The sequence below is a fragment of the Phocoena sinus genome, chromosome 4 (assembly GCF_008692025.1).
Source record: "Phocoena sinus isolate mPhoSin1 chromosome 4, mPhoSin1.pri, whole genome shotgun sequence".
In the NCBI taxonomy this organism is placed as follows: Eukaryota; Metazoa; Chordata; class Mammalia; order Artiodactyla; family Phocoenidae; genus Phocoena; species Phocoena sinus.
This window is the reverse complement of record NC_045766.1, coordinates 63,277,578-63,302,720: the sequence shown is the minus strand read 5'-3', so window position 1 is coordinate 63,302,720 and position 25,143 is coordinate 63,277,578. Positions and strand designations below refer to the sequence as shown.

The 25,143-nt window shown below is 48.1% G+C and overlaps 1 protein-coding gene across 1 annotated transcript in view; it reads left to right on the top strand.

Annotated features, from left to right (window-relative positions):
• DGKG (diacylglycerol kinase gamma) overlaps positions 1–25,143 on the top strand; it is a 166,705-nt gene that overhangs the window by 97,129 nt on the left and 44,433 nt on the right. The window contains 1 exon segment of the mRNA XM_032631658.1: positions 10,590–10,680. Within this exon segment, the coding sequence (XP_032487549.1) occupies positions 10,590–10,680 (91 nt within the window).

Sequence of the window (25,143 nt, the reverse complement as noted above, 5' to 3'; positions counted from 1 at the left end):
CTGTTTTCTCTTGGCAAGGACGGATACTGACTGCAAGACACTCTAGACACTCAGGCCCTCAGGAGAGGAAAACCCTAGCTGCCTCACCAGCTGTCTCTCCTGAGGGTCGCCCCCAAAGTGGCAGGACCATGTGGTGGCATTCCCATCACTGTGGCGGTTCTCAAGTCGGGCTTCGGAGAGACCCCGGGGCCTCAGAGCATCAGAGGCCGTGAGTGTGCTCGGTACCCGTGGATGGAGAGCCTGAGAGAAGCCTCTCTGTTTGGGCCTGGGTGTGTGCCTGCACACACGTGTGTCCCCGGGTGCTGCACTGGGGGAGGATCCGGTTTCAGACTTTGGCTGGCTTCGTGCTGGAGTCCTGCCCTTAGCAGGAGATACTGTCGGGTGCCGGGCAGAATTCGGGAGCACCGACCAAAGGAGACTCTGTCCCTAGTCCACGGAAACAAACTGTCTTGTGTGCAGGTGAAGGGTCACTGCTCAGAGGGAGCAGATTCTCTGCAGCGTAGAATTACCCTTGAAGGGGGTAGAGAGACTGCTCTGGATGAGGCCAGTGGGTTTGGCCCTTTGTTACTCTGAGGCAAGAGTGGAGACTGGAGACCAATAGGGAGACCCAGACTGCACGCTCTGTGGGGAAAAGCACCGTGGGGTCCTGAGCAACAAGCCGGCCAACCTCGAGCTGGAGCTCGTGGCCTGAGCAGTAGATGTGATCAAAGCCAGCCCACAGGCAGGCATGAGAATGGCCCGCAGCTTTGCAGTCACCAGCTCTTGTGGCTTTGGCTGACCTTTCCACTTCTCTCAGATGCCTTTGGGGCATAGCCGGAGGAGGGGCGGGGGGAGTGGAAACGTAAGGGATAAGGATGGGAAGCTGGGAGCTGGGGTTCGAATTCCAGCCACTGCATCCTCGAGGACTGGCCTCAGTTTCTTCATCTGTACCCTGAGAAGGCTGCTACGGTTTAGAAAGGAAGTACCATCCGGAGCTGGTATGGAGTGATGGTTCCGCATGTGCCCAGATACTATCCAATAGTGCCCTATTTTTATTTATTCTTCACCACCAGTCCCCCACCATGGGTGCCATACTGAATAAGATTTCTGTCAGCCATAAGGCTGTTCTAAGTAATCATTCATTTTCAATCTTTATGAATCAACAATATCCATTTGCCATTCAATCAGTTCCTCTGGTTGCCAAGAGTAACCGATGTAATTGATTTTATTCCATTTCACATCACAAAACACTTTAACCCACTAGTTAGTCTGTGCAGTCTTTGTTATGAGTAAATGCCCAAGTACTATTACCTATTATAAAATGCTGACAGCAACTCATGGACTCCTTCCATACTTTGGAATATTCCTTGCAACCTGTGATCTCCTGGCTGGGAATCCCTGGACCCCAAAGTTCCCTTAAGTGCAAACACTGTCATCTGTGATTTTGCAGGTAACTTTTCACACATGAAAATGACTTCAGGAGTGTCTTCATAGGTTATTAAGAGGATTCGATCTATATACTATAAAATACATGCTAGGCAGGTTTCTCCCTCCTTTCTTGGTCTTTTCATTTTCTTTAGACCCTTCTTGAGCTCTCCCCTCTTTCTTGTTCCCCATACCTCTGCCCATCCCCTCCTGGACTCTGGTCTCCAGTCCTCCCGTCCATTCACCACCCTAGATTTTTCTGAGCGCCATGAACACCAGTCTTGTCCCTAGTATGGAAAAGAGCCAGGGAATACCTCGCCCCTTGAGCTGAGCCAAGACAAATCTGTTGGCAAGAACAGCGGGCACAGGAGTCACCCTCAGAGAACAGAAACAGCTATTTATAAAGCCTGCTTCCTGACTGCTGGGGGCTCACGCTCCCTTGTACCAGAGGGGTCACCACCTCCTCTTGGAAGAGCCCCTGCCATCCACAGCTCTGTGCCTGCAGGTCACCGAGTGCCATTCCAGTGAACAGTGAGAGCAGGGGACAGCATACAGGGTGGATTCGATGGGGTGACAAGCTCTCTGATGGGCCAGGGCTGCTGGGTGTGCAGGTAACACAGATGGCCTCGGCAGCACCTGTGAGGTGACAGTCACTGGTCCCTTACAGGACTGGACATCCTGGCCTTAGAACTAAGCCTACCTACCTTGGCTTTTATTTTTCTTTTTGAAACCTTTGTTTTGTTGTTGTTGTTGTTGTTTTGTGGTACGCGGGTCTCTCCCGTTGTGGAGTAGAGGCTCCGGACACGCCGGCTCAGCAGCCACGGCTCACGGGCCCAGCTGCTCCGCGGCATGTGGGATCTTCCCGGACCGGGGCACGAACCCGTGTCCCCTGCATCAGCAGGCGGACTCTCAACCACTGCGCCACCAGGGAAGCCCGAAACCTTTGATCTAAACTTTAGTTAACACGATTACTAAACATCCAAAAGCATTTGGGATTCAAATAATGTAAAATGTTAACAGATAAAGTAGTCTCGGTATTATTACTAACAGTCGTCATTCAGCTCAAGTTGCATTTGCCCTTCCTGTGTTGCTATCATACCTGTCTGGTTGTGCTAGATTACTATTTCCCTTAATAACCTGGCACCAGTCTACTACCTTTAGTAGTCATAGCAATACCACCACCAGTAACCCAGCAAACCCATGGTATTAAGTGAGATCATTTGTTTTTGTTTTTTAGTTGAGATGAACCTTATGAAAATGTACACCTAGTGTACTGAAGTAGCCTGTTGGCTAGGCATAGTTCTCCCTGGATGTGTGGTTTTCGGCCTATACAGAGTTCTTTTAAAGAGTTGAACTGGTTGCCAACTTTAATAATCAGGAGATTTTACATAAAAACACATTTCTGGCATCTCTGTAAAAAATGGCAGCCCTGGCAATACTTGGGCCCACACTTCTACACGGCACTGGTTGTGGTGCACGTGGGCCCTCCGACCCTGCCCTGTATCCCGTTATCTCAATTGTTCACGGAGCTTGGAGAAACCGCAGAAATCCATCGTTCCAAGCCCTTCATTGTAGGATGAGGAAACTGAGTCTGGGAGTCCCCAAGTAACTCTTGTGGTATCACATTCTAGTGTGTATGAGAACTGGGACTGGAGGGGAGTCTCCTGCCCACTGGCCCAGCATGGCCCCCATATCATTAGACTCCCTCAACACAACACAGCACGATCATGTGGGCAGCGTCTGCTTCACTGGGCTGAGAGAGGCCTAACTGACTGTTCGAGGCATGACCCACTCAGGGAACCTGATTATCAAAGTCCAAACCACAAAGAGGAATACCTTCACTTCAAGGGCTCCTATTTCTAGAAATAGCTCTAGTGCCTTCTTTGTAGCCTTCTACGTCCAAAGAAATGTTTTCATGTTTCGATGACTTCAAAAGTCTCCTGCCCTTAAAACTTCCTAGATTATCAGAAAAGGGCCACCAGAAGCTCATTGCCTTTGCTGGTGAAAATGCCCAGCAGCTAGCTTGGTTTTTCTTGTGGACATCCTTGAAGACAGGCTATTCATAGGCTGTCAGGATGGTGACTGAATCCAGCCCTAAATTGCTGACAAATATAAAAGGACATTTTTAATTTGTCTCATTTTCCCCTCATCTGTCAAATGAAAAGATTCAACTACTAATCAATATTATTTTCTTGGAAAGCAGAGGGAAATTAAGAAAGCCCAGAAATAGAATCAACCCATGGTGTCACTACTGCTGTTTGCCGCTCCTCCATGTCACTGAGAGTCCCTTGGAGCCCAGACAAGGGGCTTCTGCCTCAAGAACAGGTTCACCGGGGTAGTTTAGAGCCTGACAGTGAACCTAGGAGTTTCGTGGACCTGGAAACCAGCCTCAGGACAGCTGGTTAAGGATTAGTCATCTCCAGCGGAAAGGTGATTATGAGAAGGAAAGAAATGATGGGCCAAAAAAAACTCAGGAAGAGGAATGCAGAAAAAGCAGTCCAGAAGTCATTAAAACATTGTTAGTTTTATTTTCTTCAAAAAATATTGGCTGCCTGGGATAGACCCGCACACTGCTCCTGTCCCTACCCCTGGAGCCTTTGGGGAACGAGTCTCCCAGTGAGTGTGTCTCCTAGCAACAAGATAGAACAGTGAGGGAGCACTTCCCATGTGTTAAACACCTGCTTGGTGCTTTGCATTTGCCACGTGAGCTTCACAACTCTGCTGGGTAGAAAATAATATTCCTGTTTTGTAGAAGAAGAAATGAAGGGTCAAAGAACTGAAATAACTTGTCTAACCAGGAAGTGGCAGAGCCAGGCAGGAACACTAGCTTCACGGATTCCAAATGCCATGTTCCTGTACAACTGAAAATGAAACAGACAAAAACCAGTGCCCCATTGCAGCAGCAGCAAACCTCCAGCAAGGGCTAAGGGTAAAGTGGCGGGGGAGACATCTTCAAAAGACAAGAGGAACGCTGGCAGTCAGGCTGTCTACTTAGCAGGAAGAGTGGGGGCTTTGTCAAATTATAGGGTATCACAGGCCTGTTGGCTTTTACCAAAGGCTTTGGAAAGGTGCTGGTGCTGGTAGAGGGAAAAGGGGAAAGGGAAAAGAGAAGATGAAGCAGAGGTGAATTTGCTTCAACCTGTGAATTTCTTATTTGTATCAAGCGTACCTACTCATAGGATTCTTCCAAGAATGGAAAGAGATAATATATGTAAAATATTTATCAGAGTGCAAAACCAAAAGCCCAAAGCCTCCCTGATGAGAGGCTTTCTCTACTTCCAGATCAACAAATAACCTGTTGATTATATGCTATACCAATCTGCTCTGCCAGTGTAGACAGAACCAAAGAATCCAGATTACTGCTCTCTGGTGTCTCGGTGTGCAATGACAGTAGGCTGGGAGCTTGCCTTCCTTCCTGTTTTCAGAGCAGCTGAGAAACCTTTAGGGAACCCGGCCTCAGATAGGCCTGCCAGTGAAGTCCTTGGCAACAACCTCCCAACATATACAAAGAGAGGGTCTGTCTTGTCTTCTCTGTGTCACTTGGCCTGAAGGCAACCTCCACCTGAGGGCCCACCATTAGTGGGCCTCAATCATGCAGGGTTCTGGGGGCCATCTTCACCTGATCAACCTTTATCCCAAGAGGAGTCTCTTCCTTCTTCTGCCCCTACCCCCATGGCCTCAGTCTTTGTACTTTCAACCATTTTGGTGGCCAGGACAGAGGCAACCAAAGTAATCCCCCTCTGTATTATCTAATATAAGGCTAGTGGTAATTTTTCTGAGAAACAAGATATGTGACCTTCATTAGGAAGATAGTACTTTGATTATTGACAGGCCATCGGTGACATTCAATCAACAAACTTCTAATGTGTATAGGGGATGAGGGCCTATAGACCAAGAGCTGTTCTAGATGATTTTACATGTCTCATTCAGTATTTATAACATTCTGTGAATTAGGTATTTACCCATTTTATGAGTAAGGAGGCTCAGAAAACTAAAAAAAAATGCTCAAAGTTATACAACCCATAAAGGGCAGAGTCAGAATTTGAAGGCACTCGATTCCACCGTGGGATCTTTGCATTAGGCCACACTACCCTCTCTTGTTATGAGTGGCCAAAATTGGCCGGCGTTGAAGCTGAAGTTGGAGGTACCCAAGGAACAACTTACGTTTGTCTCCCAGCTTTCCCTGTTTCACTCTGTGTAGGAGATGGTGCAAGGGCACTGCCTCGGCCTCATTTCCGGGTGAGCAGAGAGAATGAAAGGTGCAGGGTGTCCTGGGAGCATCTGGCTTTTCTAGGGATCAATTCTGGTCTCCCTGACTTTCTGAGACTGTGCAGATTCAAGACCAGGAGGTTCCTGTGACAAATCCAATCGAAACTCCTCTAGAACCTCCCTGGCCACTGGGACCTGGGGGAGGGGGGTGGGGGGCGACACACACTCTTCATCAGACAGCATCTCCTAGTGCACGATGCAGCCGCTAACGCCCCAGGCCCACACGTGCATCCATTTCACAGCCTCGTGAAGGACAACCAGGGCAGCCTAGGCAGTGTAGTAGGAGCACACACCACCACACCACACAACATGCAAAAGCATGGGAAGATACCGTGGCAGGGGAGCAAAGCACAGGCTCTGGAGTCCGACAGTCAGGGTTGGGTGCCCCCTCCTTACTTATCTGCTCTGCAACCTTAGGCAACTTACTTCTCCCCCAAGTCTTCCCTGACTTGTAGTGATAGTACCTACTTCATAGGGCTCTTCAGGGAATCGAAAGTGATAGTATTCGTGAAATGTTTAGCAGACTGCAAAACCAAAGAACCATAGGAATAGAATGTATTTACTTCTGACTAAAATGTGCCCGAATTTAAAAGAGGAGAAATAAAAGCTGTCAGATTTTGTCTTTGTTTTTTTTTTTGGCCGTGCCATGCGGCATGCGGGGATCTTAGTTCCCTGACCAGGGATCGAACCCATGCCCCCTGCGTTGGGAGCGTGGAGTCTTAACCACTGGACCGCCAGGGAAGTCCCAAAAGCTGTCAGATTTTGAACACATAGTTCCCTGTGGGGCAGAGGTTAGCATCTTGGGGAAGCTATTAAAAGTATGTAAACTCTGTGAGGCAGAGATCTTGCCTGTCTTACTCATCACTTATCTCCAGGCCTTTATGCAGTGCCTGTTCCATAGTATGGCTCAATAGATGATGTATGGACGGGTGAATGGATGGATGAATGAATGTGTGGGTGGGTGGATGGATGGATAGATGGACAGATGAGCCACAACACAAAAGTGCTGTCCTTCAATTACAAAGAGGACTGCCACTGGAGAATTGCTCTCCTGTGCCACTCTCTCAGTGAACAGCACCTGCCATCAATCATGCCACCTAAGACAAAAACTTGGGTGTCACTTGGACTATTCTTTCTTACTCACTCCTTACAACAAACCAGCCCTGTCAGTTCCACCTCCTATATTTTAGCTTGTGAATCCCTTCTCTTCTCCTGAGCCCTACTGTCACTACTTTTGTTCAGGTCCTTCCCAATTCTCTCCTGGGTTTCTGCTGAGTTTCTACACCACCTAAAAACCATTCTCCAGGCCTCCAGTCCGTACCCACCCCTTGCAGTCCACTCTCCAGACTTGGGACAGAGTGATCTTTAAAAAGCACAAGTCTGTTCAGGTCACTACTGCCACCCCCTTTCACCACCCCCACTTAAGGATGGTCCATGACACACTACAGACTTTAAGATAAAGCTCAAACACCTACACATGGCATCCCAGCTTTTATAATCTTGCTCCTATCTGCCCTTCCAGCCTTATCTGGCCAATCCACCCCTCCTTGAGTTCCAGATCCCCTCTAGCAGGTCTATGCTCTCTTACCCTGTGCCATTGCTTGGGCTTTTCCCTCTGCCTAGAATGTTCTTCCTCCACCTTCCCTATTCCTTTGCACATCCTTCGGAACTCATCATCCACCTAGGATGAGTGGTGGTCCCACTAAGAATTGGATGTCCCTCCTCCTCGGTGGTCCCAGTGCTTAGCACACGACCCTATGGTCTGTTTCCTTGGCTGCCCTTCCCAGGTGTCTGGCCCGTGGAGTGCTGTGTTTTGCCCTCCATTGCACCTAGTACACCCTATCTAGTCCTGGCACAACGAATATTTCTCGACTCGATAACTACTTTGTCTCACACCAAACGTGCACTTTCTCAAAAGCGTATTTGCAATCAGCATCACGTCTTGGACAATTATGTGACCAGTCAAGAATAATTAACCAAGGATTAGGGTGTGGTCTGTGACTCTGGAAAAAATCTATTAGATTAGACATGTTGGGAACATGTATTTTTAACCAAAAGTCAAGACACATGATCTGACAAATAGGATCACATATTTTTCTGTCCCAGAAAAATGTGAATGTATAATGTCTACGGCTACCCAACCTGATCTGTCGTTTAACCTTATTATGTTATCCAAACATGCCAACTCAAAAGACATTGAAATTGTAACTGATAAGTAAGTAGCTGACAGCAGCAAGCATTATGGGAAGTGCTTTGCAGTCATCCCATTTAATCTTCTCAACTACCCCTTGAAGCGGATCTTTTTATTATCTCCACTTTACAGATCAGGAAACTGAGGCTTAGGTTACACAGCCAGCAATGGACACTTAACCAGCAATGGAATAGCAGTCTGTTTGATCCTCTCAGTCATTCTGTGATACTGACCTAACCATGACCTCTTAACCTTATTAGATCATCAGAAGAGCCACTTCTGGGCAAAAATTAGCTTGTGGCTTCTGGAAATTTTTATTAAAACTCTAACTCTCCTGGCGATAACTTTCAAAAGTCATGATTCAGACCAGCAGTGATATTTGAAAGTGGAATCATAATGCGGGTCTCCTGGCTGCAGAGACGCTCTCACTGCTGGAGAGGCATCCTCCACCTTGACGTGTATGAAAATCTGTGTTTTTCCTATTACTGGGTCTTTTGCCATCACTGTCTATTGAAAGGCACTGACCCTCATTCTGTCCTCCCTGAGGAATCCTGTCTTTCAGGGTTAATCGGTCTGTCCTCTTCCTTGGGTGTCATTTCACTGGGATCTAGAGCAATGTTTCTCAAAGTCCAGACAGCTGACCACCTGCATAATGATCACCTGGGCACTCATAAAAATGCGTATTCCTGGGCCCCGTCCCACAGCTATCACACAGAATCTCTACAAATTGGACCCCAGGAACTAGCATTTTAATCACATTCGCCAAGTAATTCTTAGGAATACTAATGTCTCAGAACCACAAATGTAGTCTCCAGATCCTCACAGCTCCAAGTGTGATCCCTGGACCAGCATTAGCAGCTTATTAGAAAACAAGGAATTCTTATGCCCAAATCCTGAAGGACTGAATCAGAATTTGCATTTCAGTGAAATCCCCAGGTAGTTTGTATTCCCATTACTGTGCATACAGAGAACTAGTGATCAGAGCAGTGTTTCCTATGCATATCATGGCAGGCATAGAAAACGAAAGCATTTGTTTGGCATTTCTGTCACACAGAAGAGAATGCCAGCTGTGGCATGGGGAGGGTGGTGCTCAGCCTGCCCCAGACCCCAACCTGGCCACCCTGAAGGCTGAGGAGATTGGTATCTCAGGCGTACCTGTGCCGCAGCACGCTGGTTGAGGAGCAGTGGTCTACTTAGAGCACACTCAGTCCTTCTAACTTTCTTCATGGGCATAACTCCATAAATCTTGCTTATTCTTTTTTTTTTTTTGCGGTACACGGGCCTGTTGTGGCCTCTCCCGTTGCGGAGCACAGGCTCCAGACGCGCAGGCTCAGCAGCCATGGCTCACGGGCCCAGCTGCCCCGTGGCACGTGGGATCTTCCCGGACCGGGGCACGAACCCGCGTCCCCTGCATCAGCAGGCGGACTCTCAACCACTGTGCCACCAGGGAAGCCCTGCTTATTCTTATTTCCTTCATCATTTGTCATTTCTTCTCCTGCATACCAAGAGTCAGAAATCTTCCCAACTAGGTCTTAGAACTAGGTCTTAGAAATCTTCATGCAATGGGAGGGCACAGTCTCATCTTCAAGTTCTAGGTGGACTCTGAGAAATGTAGAGAGAAAAGTTTTGTCTGTTATTCTAAACAGTATGACCTAAGGAATACTAGGAAGGAATAAGAGCCTTCTTCCCTTTGAAGAATGCTCCTTTCCTCTTAGTCCACAGATCTGAGGATGGAGGATCCGCAACACGCAGAGCGGCATCCTCTCTCCTGAAGAGTGTGCCAAGAAGCATGTGATTTTTTAAAATCCTTCCTCAGCAGAATCTATCAGCTTATGAACTGGACAGTGTCCCTTCTCTTAGCCAGCCCCTGATAAGGGGATGACAGTTGGCATGGAAGGAATGGAATACCTTCAGAAACACTTCCTGGTGAGACCATCTGATCAGAACGACCAAGTGTCAGGACACATCATCTGACTTCGCAAAGCTCCCGGCTGCGTGGGAACCCCATTGTGTTTCTTTTTTTCCCCCAATAAGGAAAATGTTGAAAATTTTTAAAGTTCAAAATAGTGAGCTCTTACTCTGAAGCAAATAGAACAAGGATTGTCATAGCCTAAGCAAACACAGTTGAGAAAGAAGTGGGGGGAAGTATTGCTAGCAAACAACTCGCGTTTTTTCTTCTCTTTCCACCTTGCCTGCAAATCTGTGTCCAATTCTCTCCACTCTGCTTCTCCCAATCAAAGCACAGGCAAAGAAGCACACATTTTAGCTGGTTTAATGTCGGGCTGTTCCCCCTCTGTCCTGAGAGTGTACATCCCTCAAGTCTCAAAGGGCTGTCTGATCGTCCCTTTGTACCCCAGCCATTGAAGTTCCTCTGCGTTAGTAGTAGAAAGGACAGTGACCAGAGCATGCTGTCCCTTGCCGCCTCTGGTTGACTTTCATGGAACTCCTCCCTTGATCCAGATACGGAGGCAAAGCAGGCCTTTCTCCTTCTCTGACCAGGAAGTTCACAGATCTGTTGGCAGTTCACCCAGAGTAGCCGTGATGTCTCAGAAATAAGTGAGTTTTTCTCTAAGTTCATAGCAAGAACGGTTGCTTAAAAATGTTCCATCCCTGATCCGATTAACAAGTACTGAAAACATAAGACTGGGGACACCGACAGCAGAGCTGTTGTACACGACCATTTCAAACACAGAACACTGAGTCATCTTTCTGCTTCGTGGTCCAGGATGAAGAACAAGCTGTGGTACTTTGAATTCGGCACCTCAGAGACCTTCGCAGCCACCTGCAAGAAACTCCACGACCACATAGAGTTGGAGGTGAGTTCCCAAGGCTTGCTGGACCTTGGTTCTGCTCCTGGACTGTTACGTACCCTCAGGACATGTCCTGGAGCGTCCTCAAGAGGTGATCCCAAGTGTAGTCCATTGTACATCCATCCTGTTCCCAACACATCCACGGCCTCACTCCCAGGAGGCTCCAGTCACGGGGCCTGCCTTTCTCGGCCCGTCCAGACCTAGAGGCCCAGTGGACCCAGGTCCACTGTCCCTTCCGGCCCTCAGCCCTCTCCCCACTGTGGCCTTGAAATTTCCCCTTTTCCGAGAGGTGAAGGCAGGTGCTGCCCACGCAGGGAGAGGAGCTGCTGTGAGGGTAGAGGCAATGTCCCAAGCCTGGTAAAAGTCTGGGAGCTGATGGCCACAGGGCTGAGGGGTCTGGGGTTGAGGCCGCAGGTGGCCAGACATCCCCCAGCTCGCCCGCCGCTGCTTTCAAGGAGCTGACTCACAGGCACCCAGGGCCGGCTTCATGGGTGTGCAAGCTGCACAGTCGCTCAGAAGGACCCTTGGTTTAATGCTCTTCTGACACTGTCTTGAAATTCTTGATGATTTTTTAGCAAAGGGCCCTGTATTTGCATTTTGGACCAGGCCCCTCAAATTACGCAGCTGACCCCACTGGTGCACTCGTGTTTTCCTCACTCTGCTGGCACTTGGAGCAGCCTGCCTCAGACACTTAGCTTGTCAGCTTCCCTTCCCGGCGGATAAGCTGCCCACTTCCCACCTCTCACCCCGCATCTGCTGGGCTACTCTCGTGAGGTCTTGTCACTTCTATGAAAAGGTCTGCTTGGTCTCTGGCCACCTGAAAGCCCAAACTTCTCTGCACACCTGCTGCGGGACCTCAGGCCCATCGGGTCCCTTGCCCATAGTTCTCAGTTTACCAACCCGCACCACCACCCCCCCAACCCCTTCCCATGGGATTCAGGCCTGTAGTCTTGTTTTCACTTGAGAAGAACAAGTGAAAGGCCGTCAGAGAGTTCGGCCAGGATGGGCTTCTCCCGGCCCATGGGCTTTGTCCCTAAGCCTGCAGTAGCAGTCAAGGGGGTCCCGGGCATCCCTTGGGGGAGGAGCCCTTCGCCTGAAGCCGTGTGGGAAAGCCCTGCCACTCCCTGCAGAAGGGAGCCTGCATTCACAGGGAGTTTTCACAAACAAAACACAAAGCCAGAGATTCTGTGCTTCTCCTTGACTCATCTGCCTGTCTCTCCCCAGCGGTTGCCGGGTTACCAACCCCAGGGTGGGAGGCGCCGCCCCAGCTAATCCCCTGAACTTTTAGCCAGCTCAGTCAGAGGGCAGAGAGGCCCAGGAGCCGGGGGGCACATGTCCCCAGGTGGTACCACCTCCACCGGGGAAAGGCTGAGGAGCCCGCTGTGCCCGCTGTACTCTATGGATACGTAAATCCACGGCCAGGGAGCTGCAGGGAAGGAGGAGAGGGCTGGGCTGGAGACTGAACGTAGCTGGAGCTATGTGTGCATTTTTGCTGTTGGCATGATCATCTGCTGGGGTGTCTTTAAATACACCCCAAGTGAGGGACAGCCCTGGCCTAACCACTGCCAGCTGCAGACACACAGCAACTGCTTGTTCTCCCTGCAGCTGGCCTTGAAACTGTGCCCAGAATAGAGCAGCTCAGCTCCCCTGCCTCTGTGGGCCCCGCCCTCCCTGCTCCCAGCCGGCAGCACCCTGGCCCCCTCTGAGTCCAATACTCAGTGGCTCTTCTTCAACCACAGAGGGGGCTGGTGGCCTCTGCAGGGGGTGAGGTGGTTCACACTGTGGGTCGTTGGGGGCTTTGGGAGCACGTCTTATTTTCCTTAGCTCCCCATAATGAGTCTTTAGTATTTATTCAGGACGCTAAAGATGGGGGGCTCATATGACAGGCAGCTTCTCACAGCCCGGAGGATTTGGGGCAGGCATCATTCTGTATCCAGGGAGCAGTGGGTGGACAGTCCTGGGTCTTGTGATCCAGAGGAGGCGAAAGAGACAGAAGCGGGAGGCGTGTGAGTGACAGGTGTTAGGAGGCTACAGGGCACCACAGGTAGATGTGAGAGCATCAGGGGCCTCAGGAAGAGCAGTAAGAGAAGGGATGTTAAGTCACCTTCTACATGTGGTCACTGCACACGACAGCCCAGGCCTGGGAGGACCAGCACGCTCATCAGTTCAAGGTCAGAGACCCCGGGAATAACCCCACACAGGTATTTATACTACACGCCATCGTTTCCAAAGCCCTCCCACAGCCTTTCTTCCAGCGTCACACAACAAGCAGTGAGCTAAGTAGGCCAGGTATTCTTATCCCCTCGTCACAGAAAGCAAGCTGAGGCACGGAGGTTTAGAAAGATAAACAGGAGAGAAAAGCAACAAGGGAAGACGGAAAAAAAATCACAGGCTCTGACTGCCTACTGTAACGTGTCCTCATTTGATACAATAACCCAGTGAGGCAAGTATTATATTTTGTTAAATGAGGAAACTGAGGCTCAGATACATTAAGTAACTTGACCAAGATTTCATTGCTGGAAACTTGTAAGACAGGAGATTTTAGGCATCCTGGAAGGAGTTAACTTAGAATACAATAAATAGCGATGGCCCTAACAAGCGCTAGAAATTCGGCGAATTTTCAGCATGCACGCACTGTTTCTTCCTCCTTTACTTGGTCCCCTCTCAGCTGAGGCAGCTGGGCAGGTCTGCTGAGAAATGCTTTAAGAGAACAGAGGGCACACTCCTACTGCTCGTTTGAGGAAGGAGGGGGCTCAGGCTGGACAGGAGGAGAGTCAGAGAGGGAAACTGCCTTAAAGTTTACTAAAGGTTTTCCCACACAGCATCTCATTTTATTTTGATCCACAGAACATGCAGGGAAGATATTAATGTCCTCACTTGACGGGTGAGGAACCTGAGGCTGAGAGGTTCAGTGACTTGAGAAAGGGCACGAAAGTAAGGGGTTCAGGGGAACAGATAGGAAAGTCTATTTCTAGTTTCGTGTCTGTGTGTCACCTTGGTAAAACTTGGATGGTGAAACTTACAGCTAAAATGAGCTTATGCAGGGAAGGTCTCCATTGAAAGTCTCTCACAAGGAATACAGCCTGTTTTTCAGAGGCTTGTGGCCTACTGAGGCCTAGGAGACTTGGTCCCTTCTCTGAAATAAAGCTTACAGCCCAGTTGACAGAACATACAAGAGCTGGTTAATTTAATACTTACTTAACTAGTGCTGAGGAAACTGGATCCTGGGGCCTTGAGGAGCCACGTGAGCAATCACCCTGGACACTATTTTGGGGTCAAAGACTAAGGCTGGGGAGAAGGTGACTCCAGATCTGCTGTTCACCTGCAGACACTTGGTCGGGGTGGGGGTGGGGGCGGTACTCAGTGAAAGGGGCTTGGCCTGGACAGGCGTTAGCCCTCCTCAGTGGAAGTCTGTTGTCTGGGCCTCAGTATTCTCATCTATAAAATGGGAAGAAAGGGGTTAGCCTACTTCCCAGGGCTATTATTCGGATTAACATTTTCAGGTTTGTTATTTATTTAAGTTAATTGGCGGTGGTGCTAAGTGCCTCACAGAATCTACCAAGCAGCCCCAAGTGGCAGGTATCATATCGCCTTTCCAGAGCTGGGGATAGAAGCTAAGAGAAAGCGAGAAGCTCGCCTGAGGTCCGCAGCCTCTGAGTGGTCAGGTCAGGCTTCAAATCCAGATTTGCCCAAAACTCGGGAGTTTCAGGGCAGTACTGGCACCTTATTCTAGAGCGGAGGTTCTCACAGGTACGAGGTATGCTTGATCTGCTCGTAGTCACATACTTTTATTTATTTTAACATTTCAGATAACATTAAAAGCAGGCATGAGACTTTTACATTTACGAAAAAGAGAGCAAAAAATTATATATTGCGAATGCATGCTCTAAATGTTTCTTCCACGGGCACACAAAGGAAGCTGTGAAAGTTAGTGCCGTTCCTGGGAAATGGGTGCTCATGGATTGCGGTTGCCTCTAATTAAGAAGCCAGCATGTCACCCACATGGTTGTCATCAGCCCTGGTCTCAATGTCTCTGACTTCCCTTCCCTTCCAAAGCCACCTTTGATGTTCATTCTAATCTGATTTTACCTGAATAAACGGGTGGGGGAAGGGTGAGGGAGGGGCACAGTGAGTCACCCCCTGCACCCCAGGCCCAGAATAGCCTTGCACAGGTTTTGAGCTGTAGTTACATGGAGCAAAAGAGGCAGGCTTCTGCTTGAGCACTTATTTTATTACAAGCTGTGGAAAATTTTCATTTTACTGGTTAAAAATAAGAACTTCCAAAACTCCTTGATATTGTATCTACTTTTAAACAATGTTCACAAGGGAAGCCTAGCCAGCTCCACTAATATGAACCTCTGCATGGGGAAAAGTGAGTCCAAATGTGGAAGCTGCTTCAAAAGAATCTGTTCCCCAGTATATTTTGGGAATCTCTGCACATCAGTTCCCCCCTTTTAATTGAGGTTTTTTTTTTTTAATACAACAAGGTTTTGAGAACTTTTTAGATCAAACCCTCCCATTTCCCCCTCACTTAGAATTGGTGTTTGTCAATATTTTGTTGTATTCCCTTCAAGTATCTTTGTAACCAAAGAAATAAAATTTTCTGGATGGAGTCGAGTTCCCACAACCCTTTGGTGCTCTGCAGCTTGCCTTTTTCACTCACCATTAAGTTCTTGAGACCTCTCCGTGGTGACGTTGCCGGAGCTGGTTCATTTCTTTTACCTGCTCTGTGCTGTGGTGCTCCCACACCACGATGGGGAATATCGCACCCCACGATGGGAGGAGAAGCAGAAATGGGAACTTTCAGACACTGCCGGGGGCACAGACAGCAGTGGTAAACCACACTGGAGAGCAGTTTGACAGCAAATGCTGAACTGAAAACGCACCTGTAGGCCAAATGACCCAGCAGGCTCTTCACGTCCTAGACCTGGAGAGCTTCCTGTACATGAGTTCGCAAGGGGATGAGCATGGGGGCGCAGTGCAGCACTGTTTTATTAAAACAAAATGGAACCAACCCCAAAAGGCTGTGTGGGTCCTAACACTTCAAACAGATGGCGTGAGGGGAAGTACTAAAGGCCGCTGAATTATATATTTTAAAATGGTTAATTTGGTGTCAGGTGAATTTCATCTCAGTTCTTTAAATGTGATTTTTACAAAAGGGAATGTGCTGGGCACAGTACTAGGGATCTTGAAGCCATAGCATGAGATGGGCCCTGTCTATGAGAATCCTCAATTCTAAAACTAATATTTAGCACAGCCATGTGCATGTAAAGAAGCTGAGTAAATAATGAATCAGATTACTTTAAGATTGAGTAGATATCTTTAGCTACTCCAATCCAGTCAAGTGTCATTACTTTCCAGAAGAGCGAAATCAAGGACTTTACAGGTTCTGTAGCTTGGCCAAGTTCACCCAGCCAGTAAGTGGCAGGAAAGAACCCATGGCTGCCTTGGTATCCACTGGCAATTTGGCACACTCGTCAATTAGAGGGAAGAGAACTTCAAACACCTTGGCCTCTTCTGGCATCATCTACACCTTCTCAGCTTGGGCGGGTAGAGCCTTTCAGAGCTGGGAGTAATGAAGGTGGGAACTAGCTAAATGCTCAGCCCATCAACACAGCCACAGTGATTCCAGAGGAGATGAAACGAAAACGTATTCACGGGGAAGGGAAAGTTGAGAAGAGCATTGCAGGGGATTTTGAGCTCTTAGAAAACAAAAGGTGGCAACCTGATCATGCATCAGACCCTGGAGTCAAAGACTGGAAGTGGCCTTAGAGGACAGCCTCTCCCGTGTCCGGAGTCCATTCACTTCCTCCATCGAGTCCAGGGTCTCCATCTTTCCAGCAGCGTCCTCACTGTGAGGCCACCCAAGGCAGCTGGTGCTCTTCAGATTTCTCCTTCTTGCCCATCCTACAGTTCTCACTGCTCCAAATACCCCAGCCTCAGTTTCTTCCCGCTCCCTCCTACTACGTGTGCTAACTTCTCTTCTTCATTATAAAAGAAATCCAAATCCATGGTAGAACATGTTAAACCATAGAGAGGCGAAAAGGAAAAGTAACCCACAGTCTCAGCAATCAGGGATCAGTACTGTTCTAATGTTGATCTTATTTCAATCCTGTAATAATATTAGCCTTTGTGTCTTTAAAAGCAGGCCTCTGGAGGACCTCTGTGATTCTTTGATTTCCTAAATCTTTATCCATTTTTAAACACAGCTCCATCCTTTCCGTCTCTCTCCCTCTTTCAGCCACGCACTGACTACAAGTTTCCTTCACTGATCCTTAAAATCTTTCAGCCTACTACGAAGAAATTGTTTCTGTCAGTTCCTCTTTAAAAATCCCATTGTTTGCTTACAGTTTCTGACACGTAACTTTTTCTCTCTTAAATGACCCTCTTTTTTATTCCCTACACATGCATACCCTGTATTTCACTTCAAGCCTCCATTCATCCTTACGCTTTTATTTTCTTGTTCTTTTCCACTTCCTTTGTTCTTTGTGAATTGCTTTGATTTTCTTTGTCTTCAGACTCCTGGCTAACATATGCTTTGTGTCTCCCAAGGACTTTGGAATAATTTTTAGGGATGAATTCTCATGCCTACATTTTCACAAAGCAGGCGGGGGTATATGCAACAGAGTGGATAGATGAGGGCCGAGGAGGTCTCAGGAGACTGAGGCTGGGGTCACATGACTCAGCGTGTTGGGCTAGAAGGCACCCCCACACAGATTCCTGGGCGATCTCTCGGCCTAAGCTCTGCCGCAACGAGCTTATTAACTTTTCTACCCACCAAGGTCCCTTAGTGAAAGAAAAACTTTCCCCAAGCTATGTCTACCAAACAAATGCATCTTTTAAATAATAATGACCTGTGAGGCCCTGTCAGTGGGAAATGTATTATTTCTTTTAGACTTTTTAGAATATTGAAAAGAATTCATGATCTTCATCTCTACACTCAGGAGATTCAGGGACCTTGGATGAGAGCTATTCCCATCCTTTTCTGCTTCTACAACTGGGTTATGGAACAGGCAGAGAATATTACATACAAATATGTTCATTGGCTATGGTGGATAGGTCTTTGGTTCTCTATCTTAGTGAGGTCGTAAACTTGCTGATCCTAGTATTCTATAGAAGAGGAATTAAGAAAGGAGAAGAATTGACTCTTTCAGGAAGGGCATATAATCTAACAAAGGAGCGGTTAAATAATGTGTGCACATACAGGCGATATCTCAAGTCCATTGGGATCCACAGGTTAATAACAACAGCAGCCACTTCCTGAGCGCTCACCTTGCAACAAGCTCTGTCCTAGCACTTTGGTACACGGTCTTGTTTAATCCTCATAACAACTCTGCATGGTGTGTATTATTTACTCAAGGAAATTGAGTCTCCTAAAGATAAGTACTGCAAGATCAGCTCAGATGAAAGCCCACATGCTCCCACAATGCCACAGCCCTCCCGGTAGGAGCTGGCCTCTGCATTACACCTCTGCTTTCCCCCTAATGTATGTGTCAGCTGAGTTGGTGGCGGGGCTCCCATTCAGGACTTGGCAAGCTGTCTGAAGCAAGGCCTCTATCTTATTCATCCTGTCTCCCCAGTACCTGAAATGAAGTAATTGCTCTCTAGTTATTGATTGTACAGTTTGAACCCAAGTGTATAAAAATCCCATAATTAGTGTGAACGCTAACAGAAATTACTACTTGACCAGACTCACGTGATACCTTTTTGTTGGAAGCCGCCAAAGTAAAAGGGACCCACCTTGCTCCAACTGCAACACAGAGTGGGAGACAGCTGAGCTTGCAGTCCAGTACTCAGGCCTTCTCCTAACTGTGAGGTGAGTGGGAAGACCTCCCACACCCATCTCTGAGCTGTTGCTGAGAACTTTGAAAGTAGCCGAAGGTCTGGGACAACTGTGAACCCAGGACAGGAAATGCCAGAGTTCTCCCACCTCTTTCCCACCCAGGAGAATGAAGACAGTGAGTGGGCAGAGCCCATATGGCAGCAAGGGTGCAGGGCTGCTAGGGGGTTAGAAGAAGTGACTCTGAAAGGCAGAAGGAAGGGTCTCCATCCTGAGCCCTCTCTGGTGGCCAAGAAGCCTACCTGCCCCTATGGCCATCAGCCCCGCTCTATCTGCAGGCAAGTCTGACCCTTCAGAAAGCCCCATCCACCCCAAGTCGGTCTGACATCCCCAGACAGACAGCAAAGCCCATGAATCTGCATCCAGAGCAAGAATGCCTCAACACACCAGGACTTTTTTAACCTGGGGAGGATGGAGCAGCGGATAGGAAACGGCGTTGCCCTCTGTCCAACTCTGAGGCAACCCACCACCGTGAGCTCTGAGAAACAGCAGTTTTGTTTTGGAAACTGGCATCCAGGGCAGGCTTGCTCCTGGAAATGAATTTGGTTCCCCCTCAGCTGCAATGTTCTACTTCCAGCCTCCCTGCCAACACCCCCTTCCAGCTGCCCCTCTCAAAGGCACCATTGTGCCCGCCTGGCACAGCAACAGAGGAGGGATGAAGAGGAAGAAAACATTTTCTGCCCATGGGATGTTCTTAAGCAGGTTGTGTGTACATGGCTTCAGTGCTGCATTCCTGGAGCCCACACAAACCCGCCAAAATGCCATCATCCCTGTCACAGATGGCAGCCACTTTCCAGTCTAACTGGCCCGCCACCACTCACTGTCAGAGAACGCGGAGCATGCAGCTAGATGGACACGGGCGGTAGGAGGGGGACCATGATGACACTTTTTCAGCACAGCACTTTAGCCTGCCAAAGCAAGGCTGAATGAAGACTCCGAATCTCTGAACTGGAAGGGGATCTGGTCCCATGTACCGCTCAACTGAAAGATTCATTCTGGCATATTCTGATAAGTACACATCCAGCCTTTTCCTGAATACTCCAAGGGTAGGAAGCTCACTACTTTTCCAGAAGCCTGTTCCATTGTTAGAAGGCTCTGCCTTTCAGAAAGTTCTTCACGATGTTGAACAAGGATGTATGTCCCTTTCATCGCCATATCCTTCCCTTGTCAGCCCTTAGCACAATGCTTGGAAGAAAATAGAGGCCCAATAAGTGTTTGTGGGATGCATGACTGAATTCCCCATCTTTGGGCCTATTTCCACCACCTGAGGGCACACAGAACATGCCTTTCTGCTCCTCCACACGACTGCCCTTCATAGGGCTGAAATCTATCTTCCACGTCATCTCCTATTGGTCTTTGCCGACGTCCCCAGTTCCTATATAACTTGATGTACAGACTCCTGACTATTGACACTAAAAAATTCTCTCTAGTTCTTCTCTAGGGAAAATAGACAGCACTATTTGCCCTGACTGCTTTTCTTTCACTCCCAATAAATTTCTCTGTTCTGGCCATAGGCCCTGCAGATATGCAGATATCTACTGCCTTCTCAGTGGTATGCTGGGGCCAGCTTGCCTGCTGGCACATCTCTTCCCAACTCTGCTTTCGGTGATGTCACATTTGTAGCTTGAAATTGGCCATAGTGGGAATATTTACACTGTGGAACACCACAATCAGAGCTTCTTTTTTTCCTGGAGATCCCGCTGTTAAGCATTTAGCAGGATATCACTGCCTCTAGCGTTGACCTGCAGGAGGTCCCTTAAGGAAAGGGACTGTGTCGCATTTCCACTCCATCCCCAGGGTCTAGCACAAAATAGGTTCCCAACATTCTTGATGGATGAATGAGTGCTTTTTGTCTTCTGTCTCTTAATGTTTGTCTCATATACATCATGTCCCATGTGTTCTATTCTTATTACCAGCTGTTCAGGTATAGAGTTCCCTTAGCTGTGATCAGAGGACCATTTCTTGCAGACTTGGATTAACCTTCTGTATTTCTCCCTAACCTGGGCATTCAGTCCACTTTATTCGGTCAATATACTCATCCTGGGAAGTTGTGGGAACTCGTCTGGAAGGAAAAAAACCTTGTCAGGTTTCTTTAAGGAACACCTTGGTTTTTGTTTGAGGATCTCTGTACACATTCTTCCAATTAAAAAATAGTTATATTGGACTTCTGAAATGGGTAAGACATACCAGAACTATGGAAAACACAGAGCCATGGAACATATGGTCCCTCCCTTCTGGGAGCTTAAAATCTCCTGGGGACAGGCAAATATGCATGATCTACGGCAGAATATACATTCCATATACGACAGAAAAACAATGCAATGAAAATTCAGAGAGGGGGAAGATCAATTTCTAGCTAGAGCAATTTCCTCTACAGAAAAAGCCCCAGAGAGGAGTTAGCTTTTGAGCTGGAATAGGATTTTAATACGCATAAAAGAGCTGCATGGCAGTTTAGACCGTGAGTACAGCAGAAACAGAAGCAAGTAGGCCCAACTCTGTGGCCTATATATGTGGCCCTAATTAAGCCCTAACTCTTCCAAGGGACAGCCATGTGATCTAGAAAGGTAACTTACCACCTCTAGGCCTCACTGTTCTCATTTTGGTAATCAGACATTACCAAACCTAATGTTCCATCTGGCTTTACCATTCTAAGATTCTGTGCTTTGGCCCTCATCCAGCTGCCAAAATTCCTCTTTACAAAATCACTCATGTCCTCTTGGTTGCCAATCTAAATGACCAAAGGTCTAATTCCAGATCTGATGACTCTGATTAGCTGTGTGACAATGGACCATTCCTTTCACCTCCTTAACCTCCATTTTTCTCATCTATAAAATGAGGTAATTAGACTGAATGATCTTGCAAGACTCTTCAGGTCTTTGATTCCATGAGAACACAGATGCAGAGATGAGAGATAGAGAGAGATCCTTTTTGGAGAATGGAAAGGAAGAATGCACAGAGAAAATGGCATTTGTAGAAATTTGGAAGAAGAGCACAGAAAGGGTACTAGGGTGTCCTCAAGTGTATCCTACCACTAAAGGACTGTAATAATGGGTCCAGACAAGGATCACCATCCACTGATTAAGAGCTCTATAATGGAAGAGTCAGGCTGACGACACCTGAACCCACTAACCAACCTGAACATCACCAAAAAATGAGACAACTAAACTATGTGCCTCCGGATGAGATGCAATAGGAAATACACTGATAGAGTATTCTTGCCAAAATGTCAACCCTGAATTTGATCAAGTCTCCAGATAGGCTGGGAATATGTTTTAAAAACACCTCAGAGATGCAAAGTGTGGTCCGTCATGTATGCCACCTCAGTATCACCAGGGAGGATGTAGAAATGCGGTCTCAGCCCACCTCAGACCTCCCAAATCAGAATCTGATTTTAATCATCCTGAAGTGATTCGTATACACGTTAAAGTTTGCTCTGCTGTACAGGACAAATGACCCATTACCCATTTCTTTCAATAAAATAGTATACGGCAAGAAAAAAAAAAGAACAGGGAATTTATAGATCAGAAGAAACCTAAAAGACGTATCAACCAAATTCACTCTGTAGACCTTTCAGACAAAACAATTTTTTTTTTTCAAATGAGTCTGTTGAGGAAATTTGAACAATTACTGGCTATTTATCAATGTTAAAGAATTATTGTTACTTTTTAAGAATGATAAGTGAATTGAGATAATTCTTTTTTTAAGAGTCTTATCATTTAGAGATACATACAGAAGTATTTATAGATGAAATGATAGAACATCAGAGATTTGCTATAAAATAGTTCAAATGAACTGGGGTAGAGTTGAAATAAGATTAGCTGTGAATTGCTGAAGCTGAGATTTGGGGTACATGGGATTTATTATTTTATCTTCCTACATATTTGAAAATATCCATAATAGAAAGATTTTTAAAAAGAAAGTCCAGGAAGGAGTCACCAAAGATGGGAGAGACAATCAAGATAATGCAGAGGCAGGGAACCCAAGAAAGAAAATTTCAAGCTGAAAGGGGACAAATGCCCCCAGAGGCATCGAGGCCTGGGTTACACTTTATAATCTGGCCTGGAAGAGGTCATTCCAGAGAGCAGACACTGCCCAATGGCAGGAGTATGAAACAAAACAATCTGTGTTCTAAACTGGAGAAAATCAGCGTAATCCATGGCACCGTGAATCGAGGTCAGAAGACGGGAGAATTTCCTAGTTGCTAAAAACTGAAACAGGTCATCAAATAAATTATGGGATCTCCTTCTCTGAGGACCTTCCTAAATAGGATCGTCCGGGCTGAAATGCAGGCGGCCTCACTCAGATCCGCCGCCTTTTTCAGGTCACCGAGGCCCGCAGGTACGCACCCGGGGCTCGGAAAAGCCCGAGGCCCGGGCAGGGAAGCACCACTGCCCTCTCTCACCTCCTCGGTTCTCTGCCCCTCAGAGAGCACGGAGAACTTGGCGGGTCCTAGTTCTGCCCAAAATTATGGGGATTTTAAGGATCTGAGAGGTGGGGGAGGGGGTTGGGGGAATGGGATGAATACGACTACCCACCGGCCCTCCACCAAACCAACCATCCCTTGGCTTAGAAAGAAACTAGAAACTATGGGTACTGTCGTCGCAAGTGGGGACGACTGTTGAACTTGCCGACAGCTGCGGCCGGCGCAGCAAGGCCTGAAGCAGGCGGGCGCGGGCGGCTCCCGGCCTGGGCTCCGCCAGATTCCTGAACGGCTTCCAGGCGGGCAGGAACCGGGCTGGCCTGGATGCACCCCACCCCACCCCCGCGCCTGCAGCGCTGCTGCCTCGGACCCGGGCGGCCCGCGTCCGGCACCTCGCAGCCCGCGCCCACTCTGAGCACAACTTGGGGCGTGTGCGAGCTTGCTGCCGGGCAGCCGGGACAACAGCTCTCTGTTTCGACCCATACCCGGCTGTAAATACCTGGGTTCCGCTGCAGCGCAGCCTCGGCTCAGGGGCGAGCCTGCCAGCCCGGTCCTAGGTTAGCGATGGCCAATGGTGAGCACAGGGACCGCCGTCCCTCCTTGCGCTCTCCCCAGGAGGCGCCCCCCACCCGGGTCCCAGCAGGGGGAGGGGGGCCCTATGACGTCATGGAACTATTGGAGGATTTAGCTCAGGAACCCGCCTGGAGCGGCCCTGGGGCCGGTGTTCCATTTAAGCCTACAGTGTACTTCTCTGGGCTCCACGTTCCCAGATCTAGCACGGCAACTTTCTACGTTTCCCGAGCCTTAAGCAGCCCTGGGGTTCTGAAAGAACTCAGTGTGTGGTGTCCAGGCCAAGAAGCATGGAGAATGGGCATGCAGGTATGGTCAGGCAAGGCTCCCACTAGCACGAGTTGGGCCAAGGGGCCATTAAAATGCTTCCAGCAAGATCTCAGGTAGTGGGAGGATGATTTCAGGCTGAAAAATGCCTCATGGCACAGGTGATATTATTATTAACTGTAATAACAATGCAGACTGTTTTGGAATGCTGCTGTCTTCCAGAGACCAGTCAAAGCCTCGAAGTAAGTGTTACTTCCCCATCCCCACCCCATCTTACAGATGACAGATTAAAGCTCAAAGAGGTTAAGGAACCAACACAGGCTCGCACAGCTGGCAAGTGACAGAGCCAGGATTTAAACCCATATCTCTTTGTCTCCAAGCCCAGGCATGCTCCTTCCAAGACAAGGCACTGCCTCTCCATTTCCAAATAGGTGCATTCCAAAGGTGGGGAGCAGCTACATCCAACAGTCCCCAGGCTCCCCCCACCTCTTCTACTTGCCCCAGTCCCACCTATGACTCAGTGAGATAGTGGGGGAAGGGGACCTTCTATCACAAAGCAGAGTGAGGACTGTTTGCTCTTCCAGAGAGAGGTTAACGGCTTACCAAGTTAATAACTAACACTCCTAGCTTGTATGACTAGAGATGGAGGGGACAGAGTACACTTAAAACAGCAGTAGGGAAGAAAGGTGACTTTATGGAATACCGCGTGCCAAGGACTGTGCTGTGCTAATGGTTTACTTTTTTTTTTTTAACACAAATCTGGCACAGAAGCAAGATATAATACTGATACCAACATTGACGTGCCAGGCACTGCTCTAAGTACTCTACAATACAGAGTAGTAGTGGGAGATTTCAGTTATTCAAACAATAGCTGGAAGTTGAATTTTGCGACAAGTCTAGCATCAGCAAAAGTCCCAGTTTGCTGCACTGACTCTTTCGTCTCCGGAGTAGAATCTGGCATCTGACTTGCCTGGGTTTGCAACCGAGCTCTGCCAGCCTGTAGAGGGGAAGTTGTGTAGCCCTAAGCCAGCACCCTAACCCCTCTGAGACCCTGTCCCTTGGGGGTAACAATGGTGCCTCCCTCACGGTGTTCATGTGAGCATCCCAAGAGAGAATGTAAGGGAAGGACCAGCACAGTGCACAAGGAAGCTCTTGTCAAATAGCTGCTAGTATTATTACTTCTAGAAGGGAGGGGACGTTTTGGCCAACAATGAATAAATTGAGGTCACGCGGAAGTCACCACAACCAACAGAGAAAGTGACTGAGTGGTCTAGGAGATGATAAGCGTTCAAGAACTCAGTGCTGGGCACAGGGTTGAGCAAAGCTAATTTCAGAGTTTGGAGAAAAGTCTGACCCAGTGAATAAGTCAGAG